The sequence below is a fragment of the Rhinolophus sinicus genome, linkage group LG11 (genome assembly GCF_036562045.2).
Source record: "Rhinolophus sinicus isolate RSC01 linkage group LG11, ASM3656204v1, whole genome shotgun sequence".
Lineage (NCBI taxonomy): Eukaryota > Metazoa > Chordata > Mammalia > Chiroptera > Rhinolophidae > Rhinolophus > Rhinolophus sinicus.
In genome coordinates this window covers 47836748-47858934 of record NC_133760.1, presented here as the reverse complement: position 1 = coordinate 47858934, position 22187 = coordinate 47836748, and the positions used below count along the sequence as shown (strand labels likewise).

The following is a 22187-nucleotide window of genomic DNA, read 5'->3' as shown; positions in this document are numbered from 1 at the left end:
ATGTCACATGAAATTCCTTGTTTTGTGAACAAGAATTGTAAGAAAAAATAGGCAAGAGTAGTTACAGAGCAGGTAAATGGACGAATTCAAGAGGTTCTTCAAAATTATGTTTTAACTTTAATCTTTTATCACGAAGGCTTTGCGACTTAATTTGTTGCTGGTATGCTGGGAAAAGGGCTCTCAAGATTCGGGATGAAAGAGCCTTTGGAAGAACAAATGGGTGCTGCCTTCATGGTTCCTTTGGAATAAAATTAAACAGCAAGCACTTTACAACCTCTTTCCCAGCATCCACCAACTTTTAAATGAGTACAAATGAAGTTTCTTATTTAACTGATGAATCTAGTATTCCATTGACTGCTGGCTGGACCACTCATAGTTGTCAGAGGAGCAAAATGAAACTCAGAGAGGTTCAGTAACTTGCCCCAAGCGACTCAGGTAGCAAGTGGAGTTGGAACCCAACCTTGGCTGCTGACTCAGGAGCCCTAGCTCTTAGCAAGTATTCTATATGAATGAGTTCAATTAACAGATTTTTCAGGGGCACCTAATGCAATCCCAAGTTAAAAAAAGTGGGAGTTTTGGTGTCAGTGGTTTGCTTGGCGAGATGGGGATGTGTGGCTGATAGGGGAACTGATACAGTTTTCAACAAAGCCTGCAAATTAATCATACTTAATGAATGTGACTAATGTGTTAAAGCAACGAGCGATTAAAATATTAGCATTCTGAACTTCTCCTCCTTGGCTAATTTCTTCTCCTCCCTAGGGTTACCATCTTTCAAAGAGGTAGGGGCACAGAATCACGGAACCGAATTTTATGGAACAGAAATGCATTTTAAATGGCTTAAATTGGGGACAGTCTGTGCAGTTCTCAAGTGGCTGTCAGTCTTCACGTCTCACTGCTCAAGCGAGGGACGTGGGCTGAGGAGAGAGGCTGAAACTGTCTCAGCGACTGGAGCTGGAAATGGAAAGCCAGGCATTTTCCGGGGTAACAGTGTAGAAACAGGAGACAGACGTGGGGGCCAGTCAGCGACGAGGCAGACAGCCTTTCTGTTTAAGCACAAGGAGAGATGAAAGTGGCTGAGGAGGCATGCCCCTGAGGCAGGGCCACAGGAAGGGGGGGTGTCTCTCTGGCTTTGTGCTTTGATCATACATAGAGCAGCTGTATCATAAATGCATTTTGAGGACATCGTTGGAGAATCCTGGCTCAGTCTCCTTAGGACACACCCAGCTCCCTGACTCCATATACAACCCATTGCCCAGATGGAAGTGTCAAGGGTGCAGGGAACAAGAAGTGTCTCAGAATACAACTCACAGACTTGGGGCCAGGAGATTCCACTGCTTGTTGGCATTCCACCACTTTTGGCAACAGATCAGGTTTGTTCATGGGGTTGTATAAGCCGGAGGTTCCACACTCAGAAACCTCAGCGAATAGGTGGGTAATGTAACTGGAGTGGACAAGATGGGAAAGAACCCAGACCAGGAAGCGAATTCTTGCCCGTCTTTTTCTAAGTGAGGATCCAGGACTAATGTGGTTAGATCTTCCAGTTTTTAGAAACAAGACAACTGTGTGTGTGTGTGTGTGTGTGTGTGTGTGCACTTGCACACACACATGCACACACATTAGTTTCCTTCTCCTGTGTAACAAATTACCACAAATTTAGTGGCTTACAACAATACAAACTTATTTTACAATTCTGGAGATCAAAAGTCTAACGTGGGTCTGCAGGGCTGTTCCTTCCGGAGGCTCTGGGGGAGAATCTGATTCCTGGCCTTTTCCAGCTTCTCCAGGTTTCCTGCACTCCTTGGTTCCAGGCCCAATTCCTCTGTCTTCAAAGTCAGCAGCATAATACCTTCTCTCTTCTCTCGTGTCCTTCTTCTCCCTGATCAGGACCCCGTGATTACTTCGCGTCCACTGGGACAATCCCAGGTAGTCACCCCATCTCAACATCCTCACCAGCCCAGTCCTTGGGGCCGAGGTGCTGAGGAGGGTCCAGGAGGAAGTGGTTGGTGTCCTGTGGGTCCAGAGAGAGGAACATAAATGAGTCAGCAGGGGTGCCAAAAAAAGCGTATACAAGTGGACACTTTGGTCAGCGTTGCTCAAGCAATAGTTCGCCGTCATCAGAAGTGTCTGGATGCTGATGGGAACCACTTTGAGCACCTCTTGTAATTGCAGAAGCCAAACGTGACTCATATTCATCTTTTGTTATTGGTATATGTTGAGTATTACAATTTTAATATAGTTTTCCTTTCTTAAAATGTGTATACATTTTTTTGGCTCCCTCTGTATATAAAGCTATAGACATGTATTAGGCTATATATGCACATGTGTTAAGAACTACTATCCCTATTTAAACTGTTATGATAACTTATTCTTATTCCTAGGCCCCCATAGATGAAGTTTTTTCCCTCCGGGACGCAAAGTTGGCCCATGGGAAGTTCCTGGTGGCCTCCTTCGCCCCCTTTCTTCAGGGCAGACCCTGGGACACAGACCACTGCTGGAAGCCCAGTCTGACTGACGGGACGGCCCCGCCTCCTCCCCTCCCGGCCCCGCCTTCAGCGTGTGCTCGTAGCCCCGCCTCCGACGCACGCCTCTCCAGGCCGGGCGCGCTTCGGCCGGCGCGCTGACGTCATGGTCCTGCGCCGTCTCCCGCTGTGCCGCGCGCGGAAGGTCGTCCCTGTGACCGGCCCGGCGTTTGGAGGATCTGTCGCCATGTTGTCGGTCGCCGCCCGCTCGGGCCCGTTCGCGCCGGTCCTGTCGGCTACGTCGCGCGGGGTGGCGGGCGCGCTGCGGCCCCTGGTGCAGGCCGCGGTGCCCGCCGCGTCGGAGCCGGTGGTGCTGGACGTGAGGCGGCCCTTCCTCTGCCGGGAGTCGCTGAGCGGCCAGGCCGCCAGCCGGCCTCTGGTCGCCGTCGTGGGCCTCAATGGTGAGCGGAGCGGCCGGGAGCGGCGGGTTTGAGGGCCCCCTTCTCACGCTCTCCGTCCGGGACCGGGGTGCGCAGAGGAGGGCGGGGCTCCGCGGACACGGGGCCGGTGGCCGGCGGGGCCGGGCGGCCTGGGAGCCCTGGGGCCGGGCCTCGGGCCTCAGCGGGGACCCGCGGGCTGGGCGATCCCGAGTGCCCGCCGCTCTGGCTCCCAGGCTCCCGTGCGAGGCTGTCCGTGGGCGGCCGGGCGGCTGAGTGTTGGGCTCCCGGCGTTAAGTTCCAGACTCTGGGGTCCGACCGCCTTCGGCGAAGTCTGGCAGACACGCTGCTGCCTACAGGTCGTTTGACTCTGGGCACATTCCTCACCGTTTTTCCGCAGCAGTGAAATGGAGTAAGGATTATACCGGTTTCGTGCGCTATGCCCTGAGGTTCAGACGGAAAAACTCTGTGTTAAGCCGTTAGCACATTTCGGGGGCACCTGATAAATGCTTAAAAATAGGAACTGCTGTTAGTGGCTGTGAAGTTGTCGTGCTCAGCACCGCCATCCTGCTGCGCCCTTCACTGTCACCCCCCCACACCCCCCCACAACAGTAACACAAGCCTCAAGGTCATTTCTAGTGCAGCGTATCCAGTGTTTGCAGGCACTGGGCCGAAGGGTTTACACACTAATCAGCCTCAAGAACAGCAACAGGCGGAGGCTGATGATGTTCCCATTTTACAGATGAGGACACAGTCCAAGAGGTGAAGTGACTTGCACAAGGCTACGCACCGTAGGAGACAGAGCGTGGGTTTGAGAGGCTGAGTCAGCCTTGCGCTCTCCCAGGACTGTGGGTCACACCCTCTGTCAGCAGGTGGAGTTGACCATCTGCCCGGCCTCCCTTTTCTCTTCACACACACTATTGGAGATCCTGAATCGGCAGCTTATGGACCAGTGGCCTGAGGTCGGCCCCACCTGTGTAGTTTTCAAAAACTGGGAACCTGGGGAAGGTCCGGTGGGCTGTGCATTGGCGGCCCTGTCACTTGGAGCAAGTGCGCGGCCAGTTCTCCGCCCTCCCCAGGCCTCCTGCCTGGCCCCGCTGGCAGTTGACGTGGTGACTCCCGCCCTGCATGCGAGTTGCCCCCTCTGCTGCCTTCATCCACCCTATTCTCTGTACTTTCGGTCGTATGCCCACTCAGTTTTCCACAGTTCCTACACGTAGCCATCCTTTCAGTTCAGGATCAGGTCAATACAACTACATTTGCTGATTCTTGCATGTTTTAGAGCACGTAACACTTTCCACCCCGAGTTGTGTTTACTGGTGATGCCTTGACCTTGAGCCTGAGGGCATCGAGAATGTCTCCTTTATTCTGCCTCCCACAACCTTGGATTTTACATGCAGTTGGTGCAAAATATTTCTGAATAAAATGGCAGGTTTTATTTTGTTAAAGGGCACCATTAGGTTTTGGAGAAACTGTTCAGGGTAGGAAGAGAGAACCATCCCAAGCCTAGTTGGTCCTGGAGGGGAGAAACAATAAGGGAGGAGAAAAGAGCGAAGGTGAAAAGCATGACTGGAATTTGTCAGATTGGCTAAAGGGTTTCTTCTAAAGATTGGAGGCTTATGTGTCTTTTCTGAGAACTGGTAAATGTAGAACCGTAAGGCAAACCTCTTCTGTAATCATGTCTTCAGCTTGTAGCTTAAGTTCACATTAACATCTGTCTAGACGGTTTGTGGAAAGACGGTTAGTGGGCGTATGGGGTGAGGGGTTGGGAAGGAAAACTTCCAAGGCAGGTCAGCTCACCTTAAAAACAGAAACCCGTTTTATTATTATAATGCCTTACATTTTCTCTACTTCTAGATGATATTTCTGTAAGTGTCTGATTTTGCTTTAGTTTAGAACGAATGTAGCTAGCATCTTTGCTACTGAAAGTCCCACTTAATACACAGTTCATGTAATTTAGAGAATGATTATTGCCCTTTGGCAGTTTAATTTCCCAAAGCATTCTTGATGGAATAGCTCAACATAAAGTGTAAACTGCGAGATGGAATGGGAGTAGACCGCTGGATTTCTTTGGCCAGCGAATCTCTAGATGAGAATGTTTTCCTTGTGTGCTGTTACGTGGTTAAGGGTTGTAGATATGTTTTAGTTAGAAGTGTGACCTTTGATTCCTTCATCTTCTAGGTGTGATACACCTTTCCTGTATAATTCCAGACAATGCTAAGGGAAAGTAATTCACCCTTGATCCCGAATCCCAGTCTACACAGACAGGTCACCATTAGGTGGATGTAGGGTGGTACATAATGTGACGTCACTTGGCCATAGTTGTGAATCGCAAGCAGTCACTGTCTATGTCCTGGTCCCTCCAAATAATGTTGGGTCAGCCAGAAAAGTACACCGAGTGATTGTGGTAGGTTTCACCATCGTTGTGAACACTTACGGCTTCCATAAAGTTACTAACCTTGAAACCGTGTGAAAAGTAGTTGATGCATTCTTTATTGTAATATTTGGGTGAGACAGCTTAGCTAAGTAGAATTACAGCTTTTATGAAAATGTATTTTATAAGTACATGCTTCTTTTGGAAACAACACATTTTCTAAAAGAGGCATTTTTAGCGTTCCCTTTTCTAAAAAGGAAAATTTCTAGCAAATATCCTAAAATGAGTGTACAATTTGCAAAGATACTTCCTGAAACATACTTAAAAGTGATACCAGTAAGTTAATTTTTTGTCAAGACGCTTTAAAATGGTATGGGACAGAAGGGTGTAATCTTAGAAAAAGAGCTACTTGTATCCAAAGTATTACATAAATTGTAATTATTCTTTTATTTAACATTCGTTTGACACAAGTATCTGGCCTAGATAGAGCCTGCAGTGAAAAGAAAGGTGAGGCCCCTGCTCTCATGGAAGCGGTTGCCCGTCACTGAAGAGGGGGTGTGAACGTTTGCTCTTTCTTCCCCGTGCTAAATTGAAATAATACGTTCTTTTGGAGATTTTATTTGATTTTGATAGCTGCTTCTTCTGATAAGGGCATCCTTTTCTGTCCATTAATGGTTTAATTTTCTGCAGCTAAAGTTATACTGACAGTTCGCAGAATGTTTCTTATCTTGTAATTAGTATTTCATGAATTTTTAGCAGTTCTTTCAGAGAGCAGGTAGATAGGAGTATAAAGTTAGACATTGGCTTAATAATATCAACTTCTGGAGTGGACTAGATTTGCTTTAGGGTCCCTTCTAATCCAGAGAATATGGGAGGTATTTCACATAATAGTATAGTATGTCTTGGCATGTTGAATTTGGGGGGACTTTAAAATATTGTCGTTTACAGTGCTGTGGCTTCAAACTTGATGCTCTGACTCGGCAGGAGCCGGGAATCAGCAGAGTTCAATAGGAAAACAGCCCGCACATAGTACCTTAGATTTTGCACCTCTGTGCTTGGTGGTGGTTGGATTCGTTTTGTCTTTAGTATTTTATATGTTGGCACTGCCAGCTTGCCCATTTCTGAGCCCAGTGAGTGCCACTTTCTATGTTTTTATGATTGGGTTTCCTGCTTGTGAATCCATAACGGCCTATTTCCTGCTGAAGACCCTCTTCAGGGTCCTGATCTCACCGTGTTTTTTAACCTCTGTTTATCTTGCAGTCCCTGCGTGTGTCCGTTATTCCCACACAGACGTTAAAGTACCCGACTTCTCTGATTACCGGCGCGCTGAAGTGTTAGATAGAACAAAGTCTTCCAAAGAGAGCACTGAGGCTAGAAAGGGCTTCTCCTATCTGATAACTGCGACAACGTCCGTGGCTGCTGCCTACGCTGCAAAGAATGTCGTCTCCCAGTTTGTTTCCAGCATGAGTGCTTCTGCCGACGTCTTGGCCATGTCCAAGATTGAAATCAAGCTGTCCGATATCCCGGAAGGCAAGAACATGGCTTTCAAATGGAGAGGCAAACCTCTGTTTGTGCGCCATCGGACCAAGAAGGAAATTGAGCAGGAAGCTGCTGTTGAAATGTCCGAGCTGAGGGACCCCCAGCACGATCTGGAACGTGTGAAGAAACCCGAGTGGGTTATCCTGATTGGTGTCTGCACGCATCTTGGCTGTGTGCCCATTGCAAACGCAGGCGATTTTGGTGGTTATTACTGCCCTTGCCATGGGTCCCACTACGATGCGTCCGGCAGGATCAGGAAGGGGCCTGCGCCCCTCAACCTTGAAGTTCCCGCCTATGAGTTCACCAGTGATGACCTAGTGATCGTGGGCTAGGGACCCGACTCAGCCAGGCTCCTGCGGGCGTCACGCCACCTCAGCAGCGGGATTCTGTACTTCAAGTCGGTTGATTTAGAATTTTTAAGAGTTGCTAATAATGTAATTGCAAATGTTAACGTGAAGTAAATTGAAGTAAATTCAATGTTGACTACTTTCAAGCATTCACCTAATAAAGTCACTGTTAACATTCTCGAGCTCAGACTGGAAAGGTGCAGTGTCTTTGGTAGTTAATTTTAATTAAAAATCACAGACTGGTGTACAGGCTATCTGTGAACTCTGTAATTGTCTTTCTCACTTATTTCTCTTCTCTGTGTCAGGCTCACAGATTCTACAGAGCTCACGGTTAGCATGCGATTTCGTTAGCTGGTCCCCTCCGAGTCCTGAGAGGTGGTTAAGGCTTGGGCGGAAGCACTACTGTCTGGGAATCCCTTCTAGTCTCGCTCGTGAGGCCTGGCCAGTGTGTCCCCCCAGCACACACAGACTGTGTAATCTGTATTTTAATGTTGCAGGTAATCTATAGAAAACAGCGCTGAAGCAGCTTTGAGGCCTTAGCCCCGGCTCTAGCTAGCTGATTCCTGCCTGTGTGACAGCCCCGAAATTTTAGGTGTCACTTATGGGAGTATGTAATTAGAATTCTGTACTTTTAAGAGGCGGTGGTGGGCTGTTCCCTGCGAGAAGCTTTCCTAGTGGGAGTTGTGCCCATTGCTCTGTCCTGGGTGGGTGTTCACGTCCCACTGCTCCTGCAGTCAGCTTACCAGGAGGTGGGAGCAGTGCCCCGAGACCCTACTTGTTTCTGCGCTGGTGTTTCCTCCAGTTGGATTTGCAGTAACAGCACTTTCCACTGTGAAGTGGGGATGGCACAGGGAGATGTCAGAATTATCACCTTCTGGCCTCCTGCCTCCACGTTTCGGTGAAATAAGACCAAGGTCTGTTCCTCCCTCTGGGAACTGGGAGAGGGCTTTCCTCTTGAGACTTTCAGCTGCTTCGATACGTCTGTCTTCTCTCTGCTGTTGGAGGTGGGTCAGACATACACTCCCCTGGGCCACCGTGATCACACATGCATTGTAAATAGCAAACTAGGTTCAGTGGTTGGTCTTCTAGAGGGAGCTGGCCATGCAGGCTTCCAATCTATGAAATCAGCTCAGCATCAGAAAAGAAAGTGGCAAAATTTCTACGTTTATGAGCAGGTGTTAGTCTTTGGTTCATTTTTACCATTCTATGAAGAAATTAGCACATGTTATAAATGGGGCATATTAACAATTTTATGTTTTCCAGATAATGAGAGGTTCAGATATCTAGGTGTAAATAGACTAAATGTTAAACATTGCTAATTGACTACTTTTTGATAATTTTTCTATTTTAACTGGAGGGCTTTCTGATCTTTTGAGTGTATCTAGATTACCATGGAAAAGTTAGTGTTTAAAAGTGAAGTGTCATCTATAAGCACCAGAGCTATGCAGTACCCGGTGTTAATAGTTGAGCATCTTATGTGAATGCCCTCGCCCCCAATATGTGGCCCAGATGAGTTGGTTTATATTTGCTGGGTATTTTGCTTGTTGATTATTGTGGTGAAGATGTGTTTCTGATATTTGTGGGGAAAATCATACACTCTCTAATACTCATGCTATTTTTCATGATGCCAGTTTCCCACAACTTACTGCTTAAAACTACCAATATGTCTGTTATAAGCTGACGCAATTTGAGGTTGAATTGTAAGTGGTTATTGTCTTTTTGAATAAGGCGCCAGGACTATTCACTTCCTCAGGATATACTAATGTAGGAACTTGGCTGGTGTATGTGTTACTTTCATGAAATTCCTACTTGGAGGAACTTAATGGGATGATAAATAAAAATGCAACTTTTAATTAAACCTGGAGTAGAGCCCTTGAAATATTGTCGAGTGAATCCTCAGAACCCAGCAAATCTGGGTGCCTTGTCATCTTATGTAAAAGTGTTTAATTTGGTTCCTTTAGATGTAATTGAAGCTACTGAGCTTCCAATACAGCCACGCGTGGGCTGCATGGGTGGGGGCTTGGTGTTGCAGAAGTACGGCTAGGACTTAGGGTTTTCATTCTGGCTGTGCCATTTCCTAGCTGTGGAACCATGGGGCCTGTCGCCTCACCTCTGGACATTTGTTTTCCCAGCCGTAACATCTCCTGATTGGTTGGACTAGGTGATTTCTAAGAGTCCTAAGTTTAAGAATCTTGGAGCCCCTCCACCCTGCCCTAAAAGTGAGAAGGGGCTTTCTCAGATAACATTTGCTGTGTTTGCGGTATTTGGGATTACAACAAAGATCGAAACTCATAGAGGCAGCGTTATTTTAATCAACTGAGCCAAACTTTCACGACAGTAGTGCTCAGCCAGGGGCAGCCCTGCTACTCAAGGGGGCATTTGTGGCCATTTGATTGTCACAATTATCGGAGGGTGCTACTGGTATTGGGGGGTAGTGGTGGCATGGACGAGCCGGAATGTAGTGTGTCGCTTGTGAGGGGACACAGGTCCAAACACTAGGAAAACGGCCAAAAACAACACTACTTTCCTGTAGAGAAATACACTCCACATGCCTCCTCCCACCCTGCAGTGAAACCTCAAAATTATTCATATTTTCATATTTGAAATGCCAAAACACGAATGCATTAGAAGCTACATGGCCAATTTGAGTCCAAAAGCTTATAGTCATCTGGCTTTTGAAATCCTTATCTGATAGAATATCTGCGAAGGTGAGAGATGGAAGTGCATAAGCCATAGGTTTTTCATACGGTTTTAAAAGGCCAAACAAAACCTTGACTCTAATTGAAGGACAGAAAGGCTGCTGCGTTTCACATAATTGTCCAGTGTAGGATGAGTGTCTGAAAACTGCCCTTTCCTTTGCGTGGCCAAAGTTCCAGCCCATGCCTCTTCCTTTATCTGGGGGAATATGTGCTTGCTCTCCTAAGCCTGCTCTCAAGACACACTGTCTGTGGCCCCTTTTTGAACCTTTGGAGGGACAACATTCTGCGGGCCCCGCTCATCTCAGTGTATAAAAACCCAGTTAGGGACTGTATTCACCTTTGAAATATAAATCTCAGATAAAGGGTGTGAAAGGCATATACACTGTAAAAGAAGATACCAATGCTTGAAGCATCATCGTGGGGTATAGCAGGGAGGCCACAGACGTACGACTCGGCGTGCCCTCTTCACACGGATTCATCAGCTGAACATTGGTCTCAATCCTGTGTTCCCAGGATGTCTCGGTCCCGGAAAGTTCCGATTTGCATGTGTACATGGTTCTGAAGCTGATGGCTCACCCACGGCCACGGTGCGTGCTGCAGGTTCTTTCTTCCAGTTTAACTTTGAAGGGTTATTACTAATTGACTCCGAAGGCTGGTTCTTTGAGAACACCAAGAAAATACCCAAACTTGGTCCTAGAAAACCAGTGTCTGTCATTGGCAACAACATGGAGGAAAATGGAGGTCATCATGCTAAGTGAAATAAGCCAGACAGAGAAAGACAGATACCATGTGGGTAAAAGCCGACTTCACGACAGAATAGAATGGGGTTGCCAGGAGCTGGGGGGAGGGAGAGCAGAGGTGCTGTAGGTCGAAGGTGTAAGTTTTCAGTTACAAGAAGTTCTGAGGATCCGATGTACAGCGTGGTGACTGGGACACCATAGTGTGTGCTTGGAAGTTGCTGAGAGCAGGTCATACACATTCTCATCACCAGAAAGTTAAGTGAGGTGACGAAGTGTCAGGTATCTTGAACTTGGTAATCATTTGACAATGTATACGTCTATCAAATCATCAAGTACACCTTAAATACATGCAATTATATTTGTCAGTTCCTCGATAAAGAAAAGAGTTGTTAGGGAAGAGTTAAGCTTCTGGGCTTTCTGGGAAGACGACATTGGTTACCGAGAAGTAAGTGCATGGGCAGAGGTCCATTTTCCTGTCGTCAGGAAGTGGGGTGCTGTGAGCTTGCCCTGTATTTTTCCTGAAGGGATTTGCCTATGGAAGTGGCTCTCCAACCTGTTTGCTCATTAGAATGATCTGGACGTTTCACCTGATCCACTCCCAGAGATGGGGCTTAATTGGTCTTAGGTATTCCTGCAGGTCAGAATTTTAAAATGTCTCTAGTTGGTCCCAGTGTGCAGCCAAGATTGGAAAGGGTACCCCAGGCCAGTCTTTCGAAATTGATAGCTTCTAGAACCCCCTGCAGAGCTTGAAAAAAGTGCTTGGACCCCACCCTCCCCACCTCCACCTCCCAGGCATTAATACTTTTTAAGCTGATTTAAATGGTATGGAAGTACATTGAGATGAGAGCACTGAGATTTTTTAAAGCCCCCAGCCAGTTCTGAAGTGAGGCTGAGTTTGTGCCTCCCGCCTAAGGACAGCCTGTGTTTGAAAGAATTAGATTAAGAACCTCAAAGGAATTCAGAGCTCTTTTTCTGGGCTCAGTCTAGAGTTGCCATATAATTGGGGAGCAGGGGCCTGGAAATAAAGCAGGGCAATCTACAGACCCCTTTTTGCTTCTGGTCAGTGCCAGTACTTCTGGTCCAAAACACTCGGAAACACGCACTTCCCTACGGTGCCCAGCCGGGACTCTCCTTCTCAAGGTCTTTGCCATCTGGCTTTTGAGGCACAGAATCACTTGGTTTCCAGAAAGGGGTTGCAGGTGGTTTGCTGGACCCAGGGAACACTAGGGCAGTGAGGAGGCAGTGAGCAGAGGCAAGCGCTGTTTTCCCAGCCCCACGATGGCCTCTGCATTTCGGGACTGGGGGATGCTGTGTGCGAAGGCCATACACGTCGTATTGTCTACAGGGAGGAGGACATTCGTCATTTGCCCTCATCCTTCATTTGGGTGCCATGGTCCTTCCTGCAAAAGGTACTTCGGTGCTGAGCTGAGTGAGTAGGGCGTAACATCGACAAGGAACCGAGCGTGGCCTTCCCCGCATGAGATGAAGCAACGGAGCGGGCTGTCAGGAAAAGGCCCCGGCCAGCGGTGCCCAGGAAGTGAGTGCTTTCTGGGGGAGGCACGGGGAGCAGTGAGAGGGTGGGTGGACGGGGACGGGGACGGAACGTGCCCCCAGCGAGCTGCAGGTGCGCGTGCGCGGTGTCCTTTATTCCCTGACTTCAGGAGGGAACCGGGGGTTGATCTCGGACTGACCACAGGGTAGGACAGCGGGAGACCACGTAGGAGCTCAGTTTTTCTTTCTTTGATAAACTCTTCATGGAGAGAAGACAGTTATAGTACAGATGAAGAGGAAACATTCTTCTCTACTACCCGAAGAGTTAAAGACAGCATTTTATTTAACTCCTACTTTTTCCTAACAAAATAAGAAAACCTCGAGAGCACAGAAAAGCACAAAGAAGACACAAAATACCACTAAACTCTTCCCCAGAGATAAATCCTCTTAATATCTGCAAGCAGGTTATCCCAGTATTCTTTTCTTACAAGAGAATCCATGTGCTTTTCTTAATACAAGCACATCCCTGTATAAAGTCATTTACCTTAGAATATTCTTAACACGCTAAGGGAGAGAGCGCTGCCTGCAAAACTGTCTGTACAGTTGATGGTGGACACAGCTCAGCCGGTCAGCCCTGGGCACCTCCAAGGCATTTGGTTTTCAAGGGAAGAACTTGAGGTGACCAGGAGAAAACACCCAAGCTTGGTCCTAGAAAACTGTGGGTAGATTCTGATTCTAAAAGTTCCAAAAGTTGTCGTTAGCCCGGCCTCCTTGTGTGAAATGAGAATTTAATCTGACTGGCGGCCATTTTGTACTTTGTTCCTCCACGACCCTGGTGTTTAGTCCAGACACTAGCCTGCCCTGTCTCTCCTGTTTTAAAAAAACCAGCTGTCAAATTAGCTTACGGGCAAGATGCTTAGCAGACAGTAATTTGACCTGATGGAGACTTGTGAGAAGTTATTGGCACAAATTAACTCAGCACAATTACCCACCAGTTCATGCCACAAGTGTGTTCCATTGTTCTTTTTTTTTACCAGCTACTTAGCACACTTAGGCTATTTTAACGACTGCTTCAGCAACATTAATTATAACATTACCCAACAGTCTATCAGTTGGTGTTGGGAAGCTCTTTTTCAGTCCCGGAAGTCTCCATTTTGGTTACACTTCTCAAAACAGAACTGTTACTATATTATCAGTAAAGCTGCTAAAAGTTTCTATACTGTTTCTGATCACCTCAAAGCAAAGGAGCCCTCCAAGTGATGTCTTTCTCAGATGTTCATTTCACTTGTCCATTCGTAGACCTCCTCCCCCCCAGGGGAGCCAGGAGCTGACAATGGAGTCACCTGCTATGAAGACCCTCCTGAGCCCTCGGGGGCCCAGGGTTGGGGCAGCAGTGTTCTGTCAAACCTAGCAGGTGACTTAGTTCGGCTGTCAGGAACTGGTGTATCTCTGTGCTGCCAATTTTCAAACCCTTTTTATAACCGCAGGACTTGAATAGAGAGAATGAACAACTGCAGGCTTTTTGAGAGTAATTGCTATGGATTTAAGACAACCTACAGTGAGAGAACACAAAACCCAGGCTGTGAGCCAACTTTTAGCTGAGGGCAGTCATCTTGAATGTGAAGGCCTTGCTTGGAAAGCAAATACTTTAGGATGAAATCTGTGTTGGAGGGTTTGGAACCTCTGGTCTACCCCAGCTGTCCTGCAAAGGAAGCTTACCCAGCCCCAAAGTGGTTTGGCCAACCATCAGTGCCTGGGGCATGGTCCACTCTGCCTGCCACCCACACAACCCAATGTCTTCTGTGTGGGCAGCCACATTCTCTTCCAGTGACCAGGGGAGGGGGCAAGACCTTTGGCTAGATGGGGTCTGTTGTCAAGCTTTGAAATATGTTCTCACTTTGGAATCTGTTCATGACTCCAGTTATTAACTGACCACTGGAACGAAAATGTTAAACAGAAGAAATAGGATGGAGGGGAAGGCACGTGGGCTCTGCTGAGCAGAGGAACTGACGCCAGGATTAGTACACACCAGCCATGGCGCTGTTGTGCAGAGCAGAGACAGGCGTGCATGTAACTTGCCCCAGGCACACCACCAGTGATGGACAAACTGCAGTTTTCAACCCAGCTACCCCCAGCAAAGCCACAAATACGTTGCTCACGGTGAAAAAAAAAATGCAGATGCTCCTCTCGTTACAGGTGGGAGAGATTCCAAACGCTATCGGAAGTCATTGCTCCCAAGTGCAGAGACACTTCCCAAGTGACTGCAGAGGCCGTCATCTGTGATGGGCAGGGTGGAGATGCTCTTGCTCAGAACCAGACCTCCGTTCTTTTGTGTCCTTCCCTGCCGGGTCGCAGGTCAGAAGCAGGCAGCTGGAAGAAGCTTCCGGCTGCTTAGCTGAGCGCGTTAAGTCCAGTCTGAGGCAGCACGCGGGCACGACTCCTCGTTCAGGGAACCTGCCACTCTTCAGACTGCAATCTTTAGTTCTGATCAGCAACCTGGGAGAGCAGACCCTCGTTATGAACTTCTAGGAATTCTCAGTGAGCTGCATCGTCTCAATTGCTTTTCTTCCCTTTGCGAGAATGTGCTCTGCTGTGTGGGAGGGATGGCTGCGAGTGAGGTGAGTGGGGGTCGTGGGGAGCTCTGCAGGTCTTTTGGCCGCGTCCTGGGCCTGTGCTGGGCCTCACCCCCCTCGAATGTGCCCCCTCCCTCCCTCTGTCTTGGTGTCTGCTGTTCCTCCTGCTCAGGACCCTTCCTATGGAGACACACAGAATGTGCAGCTTCTCAAACTGGGGGTAAACATGGAAGCCTGTTTGGCAGGGGCTTCTCAAGGCCGGTGTTCTGTTCCCAGAACGCACTCTGGGAATCACCAGGTGCCTCACTCTTACCTGCTGGGTCCTTCTCTTCTTTCTGCCCGTTAGATAGTCCTCAAACTCGGGAGGTTCTGAGGTGTCAGAGCTGGCTGCTCTCGGCTGGAAGCAGGAGACGCAAACGAGAATTCCCATGTCCCTGGTGGGGACTGAGAAGAAGCTGAGGGTGTGTTGTTGCCTCTCGTTTCACAGGCGCACGCGCTGAGCTCGCTCCCTCTCCAGATGACAGCACTGGTGGGAACAAAGCTCGCGGCTGCCGGCCTCACGTGCTCACCGTTTTGGCTCTGTGTGTTCACCGAGCTGACAGGGCCTGTTCTCTTACTTAGTCTGGTCCTGCCGTCCTCCGCTTGTCTGACCCCGAGGCTCATTAGGGAGCTAATAGAGACGTCGTGATTGACTGTTGGGTGGAGTCTGCTGGCACTCGCCTGGGTGACTGGAAGGGGCCCTTTTGCCGGCCACCAATCACTCCCAACTTTTTTTTTTTAAGGTATCAACCTGCTGTGACAGATATTCTGCCGTGGCTTCTGATTAGCATCTCTGCTGTCATCCTGGACCCTCCTGGCATGTGCCCCATAAATCACTGGCCTTTTTTGCTGTGAATTTCTTGTCATCTCCACATTGCTGGGCTGAGGTCATTAAAGGTTGTTGCTGCCAATACTATTTACTTCAAGCTTTATTTCCTCTGCTGCCTCCCTCGGCCTGTTCTCTCTCAGGCAGATCTCCTTTCAATTATTTGGATAGGTCATCCCCTCAGTGACAACGACCCATTTCATTAATTTTGCTGCAGCTGATGTGACAGACTATGGTGGCCTCCTCTGGCCACCCCGGGGCCCGGGATGGCTGACGGTGCTGTGCCCACTTCCCTCCCGCCAAGAACCCGAGGAACACAGAGGCATGCGGTGGTCTTGGTGGACCAGGCTGGGCGTCGAGGGGGCGGTGCACGTCTGTGGAGCTTGCAGGAGGTCCTGTGTCCTTATTAGACCGGGAGCTGCCAGCCAGCGAGCTGCCCTTAGCCTCCCCTAAATTCTTTCCCACCTCCTCTCTTGCCTGGAGCTGGGCAAAGTCAGCAGATGTTCACTGAATGTTGGCTGGGTAAATGGATACAAGAATCGATGACTAACTATCATTAACTAATCGATGTGACAAAGCAACAATACACTCAGACCCTTTATCGGTGTGAGGTCCTTTCTGACTGTCCCCTGCTGTCCTGCTCAGTGGCATTGCCCTTGTCGTACCTCGTAGCACTTCACACTCTGATGTTGTAGAATGACGGGCAGCTCGCTAGCTCCATGGCCGTGGCCTTCACCTCCGAGCTTCGGTATAGTTGTTACATACACTGGATGCTTTTCCCTTCTTGGCTGAACTCACATGACGCTCTTCCAGTCCCCACTGGGTCACCCACGTGGTAAGAGCAGATCTCCAAAGTCACCCTGTAGACACCTTCCCACTCGAGCCTCCTCTGTCAGAGACCCTGTATTGTAATGATCTATCAGTGTGTTTCTTATAGTGTGGCTGGTGACATGCCATCCAAAGAGATGGTCCCCAAATGACATTCTGTGCCAACAAGTCAGGAGAGTGCTACAGACTGGACCTCTCTCCTAGACATTCAGCATGCCCACTGGCGTGCCCAGCTCAGGGAAGCCAGAAGAGCGTGCCCACTGGTGTTGTTTCCCAGCTTTACTGCGGTATAATCGACAATGAAAAATAATATATATGTGTATATATGTGTGTGTGTATGTATATGATTACAATGTGATGTTTTGATGTATGTATGTGTTGTGAAGTGAGCACCACAACCAAGCTGATGTAGCATCACAGTCACCTTTGTGTGTGTGTGGTGAGAACGCTTGAGATCCACACTCTTACCCGTTTCGAATACACCATACAGTATGATTAACTCTAGTCACGATGTTATACATTAGACCTCCAGATCTTACTCACCTTCATAACCCAAGCTTTTGACCAACGACTCCTATTTCATGTGTTGTATTCTTCAGCTCCAGAATTTCTGTTTAGTTTTTTTTTAATGGTTTCTATATCTTTGTTGAACTGCTCATTTTGTTCATGTGTTGCTTTCCTAATTTTGTTGAGTTATTTATTTGTATTCTCTTATAGCTTGCTGAATTTACTTAAAACAATTGTTTTGAATTCTTTGCCAGGCAATTCACAAATCTCCATTTCTTTGGGGTAAGTTACTGGACAATTTTGTGTTCTATTGGTGGTGTAATTTTTCCTTGATTTTTGTTTTTTGAAGACTTGCATTGCAGTCTCCACATTTGAAGGCGTCACCTCCAGTCTCTACTGACCGGCTTAGAGAACTTCACCAGTCTGCCTGGCAGATGTCCGGGGTCTCTCCAGCTTTTTTTATGGATACATCTCTTCCACTCCTCTTGATTCATCTTGAAGGGAACGCTTAGGATTTTATGCCTCCTCCAGGTCCCGCAAAGCCAGGCCAGCTTCTGAGAGGCTGTGTAAGGCCGTGTCCAGAAGTATTTAAGCTTAGGCACCTTTCCCCAGAGAACTATCTTGGCAGAGTAGAGCCATCTGTCTGGGTGTCCTCGGGCATGGTGGGCAGTGTCTCACACGCACCCTCCGAGGGGTGTGCATGGGGCATAGAGAGGCCCACAGAGCGCTGGTGGTACACGTGGGCTGGTTGGGGGGACCACTGATGATGCATCCTGGGTTTGGGGGTGGGCCTCTTGCAGTCTATGCAGCAGGACAAACCATTGCCCTTTGTTGCATTCCAAGCCCCACTTCCTGTAAGTTCCACCCCTTTCCCTGCTCCCAGCTGCCCCCGACTGTTCAGCCGTGCAATCCCCTGAGTGTGCTGGATGGGTGAGAACAGACTGGGACTTTGGGGGAGTGTCCTGCGCAGCTGGGGAAGCCAGGCACTCACTACACTCTCACTTTTTCCCTGGGAGAAACTGTGGTCTCAGCGGCCTCTCCTGGCACTGAGTTACAAGGCTTGAAAGGAGGGTAACATGGGGAAAGCGAAACTTTTTCTTACCCTCTTCAGTGCCTCTATGCTTGGAATTTTTGCTCCAAGTGCTGGTGCCTCTTCCCTGGACTTTCAGGCTGCCTCTACTTTTCTAAGAATGCTTTTCTTTCTCTCTCCTCTTCGGTTTGGATAGTATCTGTTGGGGTGTCTTCAAGTTTCCTGATGTTTTTCGTCTGCATTGCTCAGTTGGCTATTAAGCCAATGCAATAAAATTTTCATTTCAGGTGTTGGTTCAGTTCTAATATTTCTAATATTTAGTGTTTTCATATCTCCTCCGAAATATATCATTTCCTCACTCTTCATATCTATATTTTCCTGTACATTTTAATATATTTATAGTAGTGATTTGAAAATCTTTGCTAATGTCAACATCTGGATCTGGTCCCATTATTATTTTTTTATTATTATGGGTCACATTTCTCTGCTTTTTTGAATGTTTAGTAATTTTTGATTGAACACTTAAAGTTGTAGAAAATAAACTATAGAGACTCTAGGTTCTGTCATCTTGAGTTTTATTGCAACAGACAGTTAACTTACTGGAGAAAATCTCGACGTTGTGAAGGCTTGGTTCCAGGCCTGTTAAGAACCTGCCAGTTCCCGAGTTTCCTTTATTTGCAGGGCACAGTCATTAGTCCTCGTATATAGTCCTTATTCTTCAGGGGTGGCCCTTCTGAGGTTTCAGCGGGTAGTTCAAGGTACTGAACCAGCTCCTGTAACTTGGTGGGTTTTGAAAGTCACACTTCTCTCCCCAGCCCCAGTAGCCTCTGCTCAGCGCCTGGCTTTCCCGCTGTTGCCCTGTGCCTGGCTCTGGGCAGCACTGCCACACACCCACAGTTTAGGAGTCATTCGAGATTTTGAAGGCAATCGTGCACAGACACGAGGGACCCACCATCTGTCCCTCCCTTTTTCTGGGAATTCCCCTCCATTCTCATCTCCGCGCTGCCATTTTGGCAGGTTCCAGACTCTTGCCTCTCACGCTCAGCCCAGTAAGACGGCCACTGGCCACTGAGCACGATCCGCTGAGCTCTGCAAACTTGGTAGGACCCTGGGGAAGAAGAGGTAACATAAATCTTACCCAGTTTGCTTCCGCTTATCTGAGGGCCATATCGCTTCCATTTTATGGCTGCTTTTTATCGATCTCAAGTGCCTTCAGATAGTTGTGCTTTATATTTTGTCCAAAGTTTAAGCTTGTTATTGGCAGGAGGGTTAGTCATCTAACGATAGTGCCATTACTGGAGCTGGAACGGACCTACCCAAGTATATATTTTTATTTTTTTAAAGCCTTTTATTTTATAAAAAGCCTTAAGAGAGCAGGAGGAGCTTCTGTGACTGAACCAAGAAGCTCTGTAAATATTATCTTTCCTTCTTTATTCACCCAGTTGATAGGTTTTGAACCCTGGACTGTTCAAGGATCTGCCAAGGATGCCACATACTCTCTGACTCCATTTATGAAGATTTGGCCGCAACTTGTCCGAACTGAGAATTGGTGTTATGACCTCTGACGTTCTCCGCAACCCTCAGAGTCTACAATATTCTGAGCCAGATATGGACCGTACCCTATGAAAGTGGTTTTTCTTGTAGAACTTTAAAGTATACTGATAGCTTTGCTTATAGTGGATGGGTGTTTTTTTTGTCTACCTACACTCCATTTTTGCTTCTTCTGATAAGTACCTAGAATTTCCAGAGGCGCAACTGTTTCTCTCCCCACCCTCTTAGGCCATGTGGTTCAAGTGCGGTGCCACAGGTGAAACATGTGACTCTGAGCCAATCAGCCTACTATGAGCTCTTAGTAGTAGTCATAGGTGATTGTTTAGGGGTTGCCATGTAATTCAAACCTAGCCAGTCAGTGTCGTCATGTCTCTTGGCCATAGTAATTGTTTCCTTATGTCAAAATGAAGATCATGGAACTATTGGAACATAAACTCCTGGCTACCTATCAGACGTGAAACCATACATACGTGCATGTGAAACTGTTGATATCCTACTGACGTCACGAGTAACTGAAAGGGAAACAGTACAGAAGAGAACAGAGCCAAGATTTGGAAGGAGAGTGCGTGCAAATTATTCAAGGGCCCGGCTGCAGCTCGGCCTGCGCTTTCCAGGGATGTGAATAAGATGAATTCCCGTTTCTCCCCGCAGGCAGTTTGAGTTGGGTTCTTTTTCCCTTAGAACAGAAATAGTCTGACTCGCACATCAGTCAAGGGCCTCCGTGGGATATGTGCCGATTATGGCACCCGAAGGTGAAAAGGTAGGCCACTCCAACTTGGTTTTGGTTGAACACATTTAAACAAGTTACGTCAATCACCAGATTCACAGCTGACCGTCTTCCTGGGGCACCTGCAATAATTCTACCGCGATGTTCCAGAATAAGTGGAGGCAGGCCTTAGATCAGCCACCCTGATGACACGTTTGTGTGCTACCCATTCCTAACCCACCCTGCAATCAGGCCACATCTCTCCCCGGATGGGTGGGAATTCTTCGGGGATGTTAGCATTCTGTGTGTTTCCTCGCTGAGCTAGGCTCCAGCGACTATGCAGCCTGAGTCTCTGTCTCCTGGACAAGCGGTAACCTTTGAGCCATTTATGGGAACAGTTACACAATCGAATTTCTGACGGTTCCTGGTGTAACTGAACTTTAAAGGTGCTTACTTGCTCAGAAAATTCCACATGTTGGTTTAGATAATGTGCTTGCTTTTCTTTTCAGTTTCAGCCAAAATTAATCAGCGGTGTCTCACAGACATTTGAAAAATGCGTCCCTGACATCTCACCATTTTGATCTGCCAAACACATATTTTTCCTCTTCTAAATTGCTGTAGTGTTTAAGACCTTTTGTGCAAATTTCAAACAGGTAATGGCATTGCACAACAGGCTTTCTCTGCCCTCTTTTTCTGTGTGTGCTGCAATGGGCCTTTCTCCAGGGCACCTACAAAATCAGAAAGTCTTTGAAATATTAGGATGATTTTTGACAATATTTGGAAATCCTTTCTTTCATGGGCAACTGTCCCTTTGGATCAAACACACACACCACCCGTCCCCCCCTTTTCTTTTCTAGCGCCTGATTTGTCCACATCAGCATGGGTACAGCGGGGCCGGCATCCCCAGTCGTAATTTATTTTGGACCAGATTGGTCTGTCAGTCACTTGTCACTCTGTGTCCCTCAGAGTGACATCAGCAGTTCCGGGAACCGGGTGTCCCCTGGATGGGTTGCTGCTCAGACTTCTTCAGCTCATTTCACATACTTTGTTGCCTTTTTCCCAGGTACATGTACAGAGCTCTTTACTTTTGTCTGTCAGGAACGCTGAGCCCAGCCACGTCTGAAGAAGGGAAATGAATGTGGTTACTTAATGTCCCTCTGGGAAGAGAAGGGGTCCGCATGTACTCACCCGGGTCCGGGCACAGGGATGCAATTGTAGTTAGCAGTCTGTGGGAAATTAGGTTTCCTTCTTCTTTGCTAAACTGGAAGAAACCTGAGGACAGGGACCATGGCAGGCATTTCCATGGTCACCAATATTTGGAAATCCTTTCTTTCCCAGGCATAGGGTGACTGTACTCCCTAGTCCTATGCATTTACTCAGGGCCACGTGACCGATGCTGACCAATCGGATGTGAGAGGACGTGGCATGTCTTGTCTGGGCCCAGTGGTACAAAGCCCCTGCACGGTCCGCCAGTGTCTCTCCTCCCATCCAGGAAAGTGGAGGAGGCTCCATGGAGGCAGGGACACAATACTGGAAGAGAGCCTCCCCATCCGGCGTGCACTCTGAGCAAGAGGTAAATTTTAGTTGTGTTACACCATTAAGATTTAGGGCTTGTTACCATGACATAGTCTGTCCCGTCCTGCATCGTGAAGAAATTTTGGAGTTAAAATTTGAGCTATGTTTACAAACAACGAAATACTCAGATCTCAAGAGTACATTTGAACTGTTTTGACAAATGCCTATACTCAGTGCATCCCATGCCCATTTTAAGACACAGATTACTAGCCTTCCAGAGAGTTCTTTTGGGCCCCTTTCCAGCCATTACCCTCACTCCGGAAAAGTTACTTATTTCTTTTACTATAGTTGTGCCAATTCTAGAACGTCACACAAATGCAATCATATAGGATGTACATTTTGATGTGTGTCCGGCTTTTTCTGCTCTGTGATGCTTCTGAGACTTGTCCTGTTGAAAGCATGCATTGGTGATTTTTTTTCTTGCTGAGTGACAGTCCATTACACGAATTTGCATAGCTCACCCAGT

At 47.7% G+C, this 22187-nt stretch overlaps 1 protein-coding gene across 1 annotated transcript; it reads left to right on the top strand.

Moving 5' to 3' along the window:
- The first annotated feature begins 2626 nt into the window (after nucleotides 1-2626).
- On the top strand, nucleotides 2627-7338 carry UQCRFS1 (ubiquinol-cytochrome c reductase, Rieske iron-sulfur polypeptide 1). The gene is made up of 2 exons (XM_019740549.2): nucleotides 2627-2920; nucleotides 6531-7338. Exons 1-2 carry the CDS (start codon nucleotides 2707-2709, stop codon nucleotides 7139-7141), a joined length of 825 nt encoding a protein of 274 aa, XP_019596108.2. The 5' UTR covers nucleotides 2627-2706; the 3' UTR covers nucleotides 7142-7338.
- The last annotated feature ends 14849 nt before the right edge of the window (nucleotides 7339-22187 follow it).

What these genes read in the sequence shown, in the direction of transcription:
- UQCRFS1 (XM_019740549.2), top strand. Translation starts at nt 2,707, where the DNA reads ATGTTGTCGGTCGCCGCCCGCTCGGGCCCGTTCGCGCCGGTCCTGTCG. An exon ending in CGCCGTCGTGGGCCTCAATG is followed by an intron (nt 2,921 to 6,530) that starts GTGAGCGGAGCG and finishes TTTATCTTGCAG; the next exon opens with TCCCTGCGTGTGTCCGTTAT.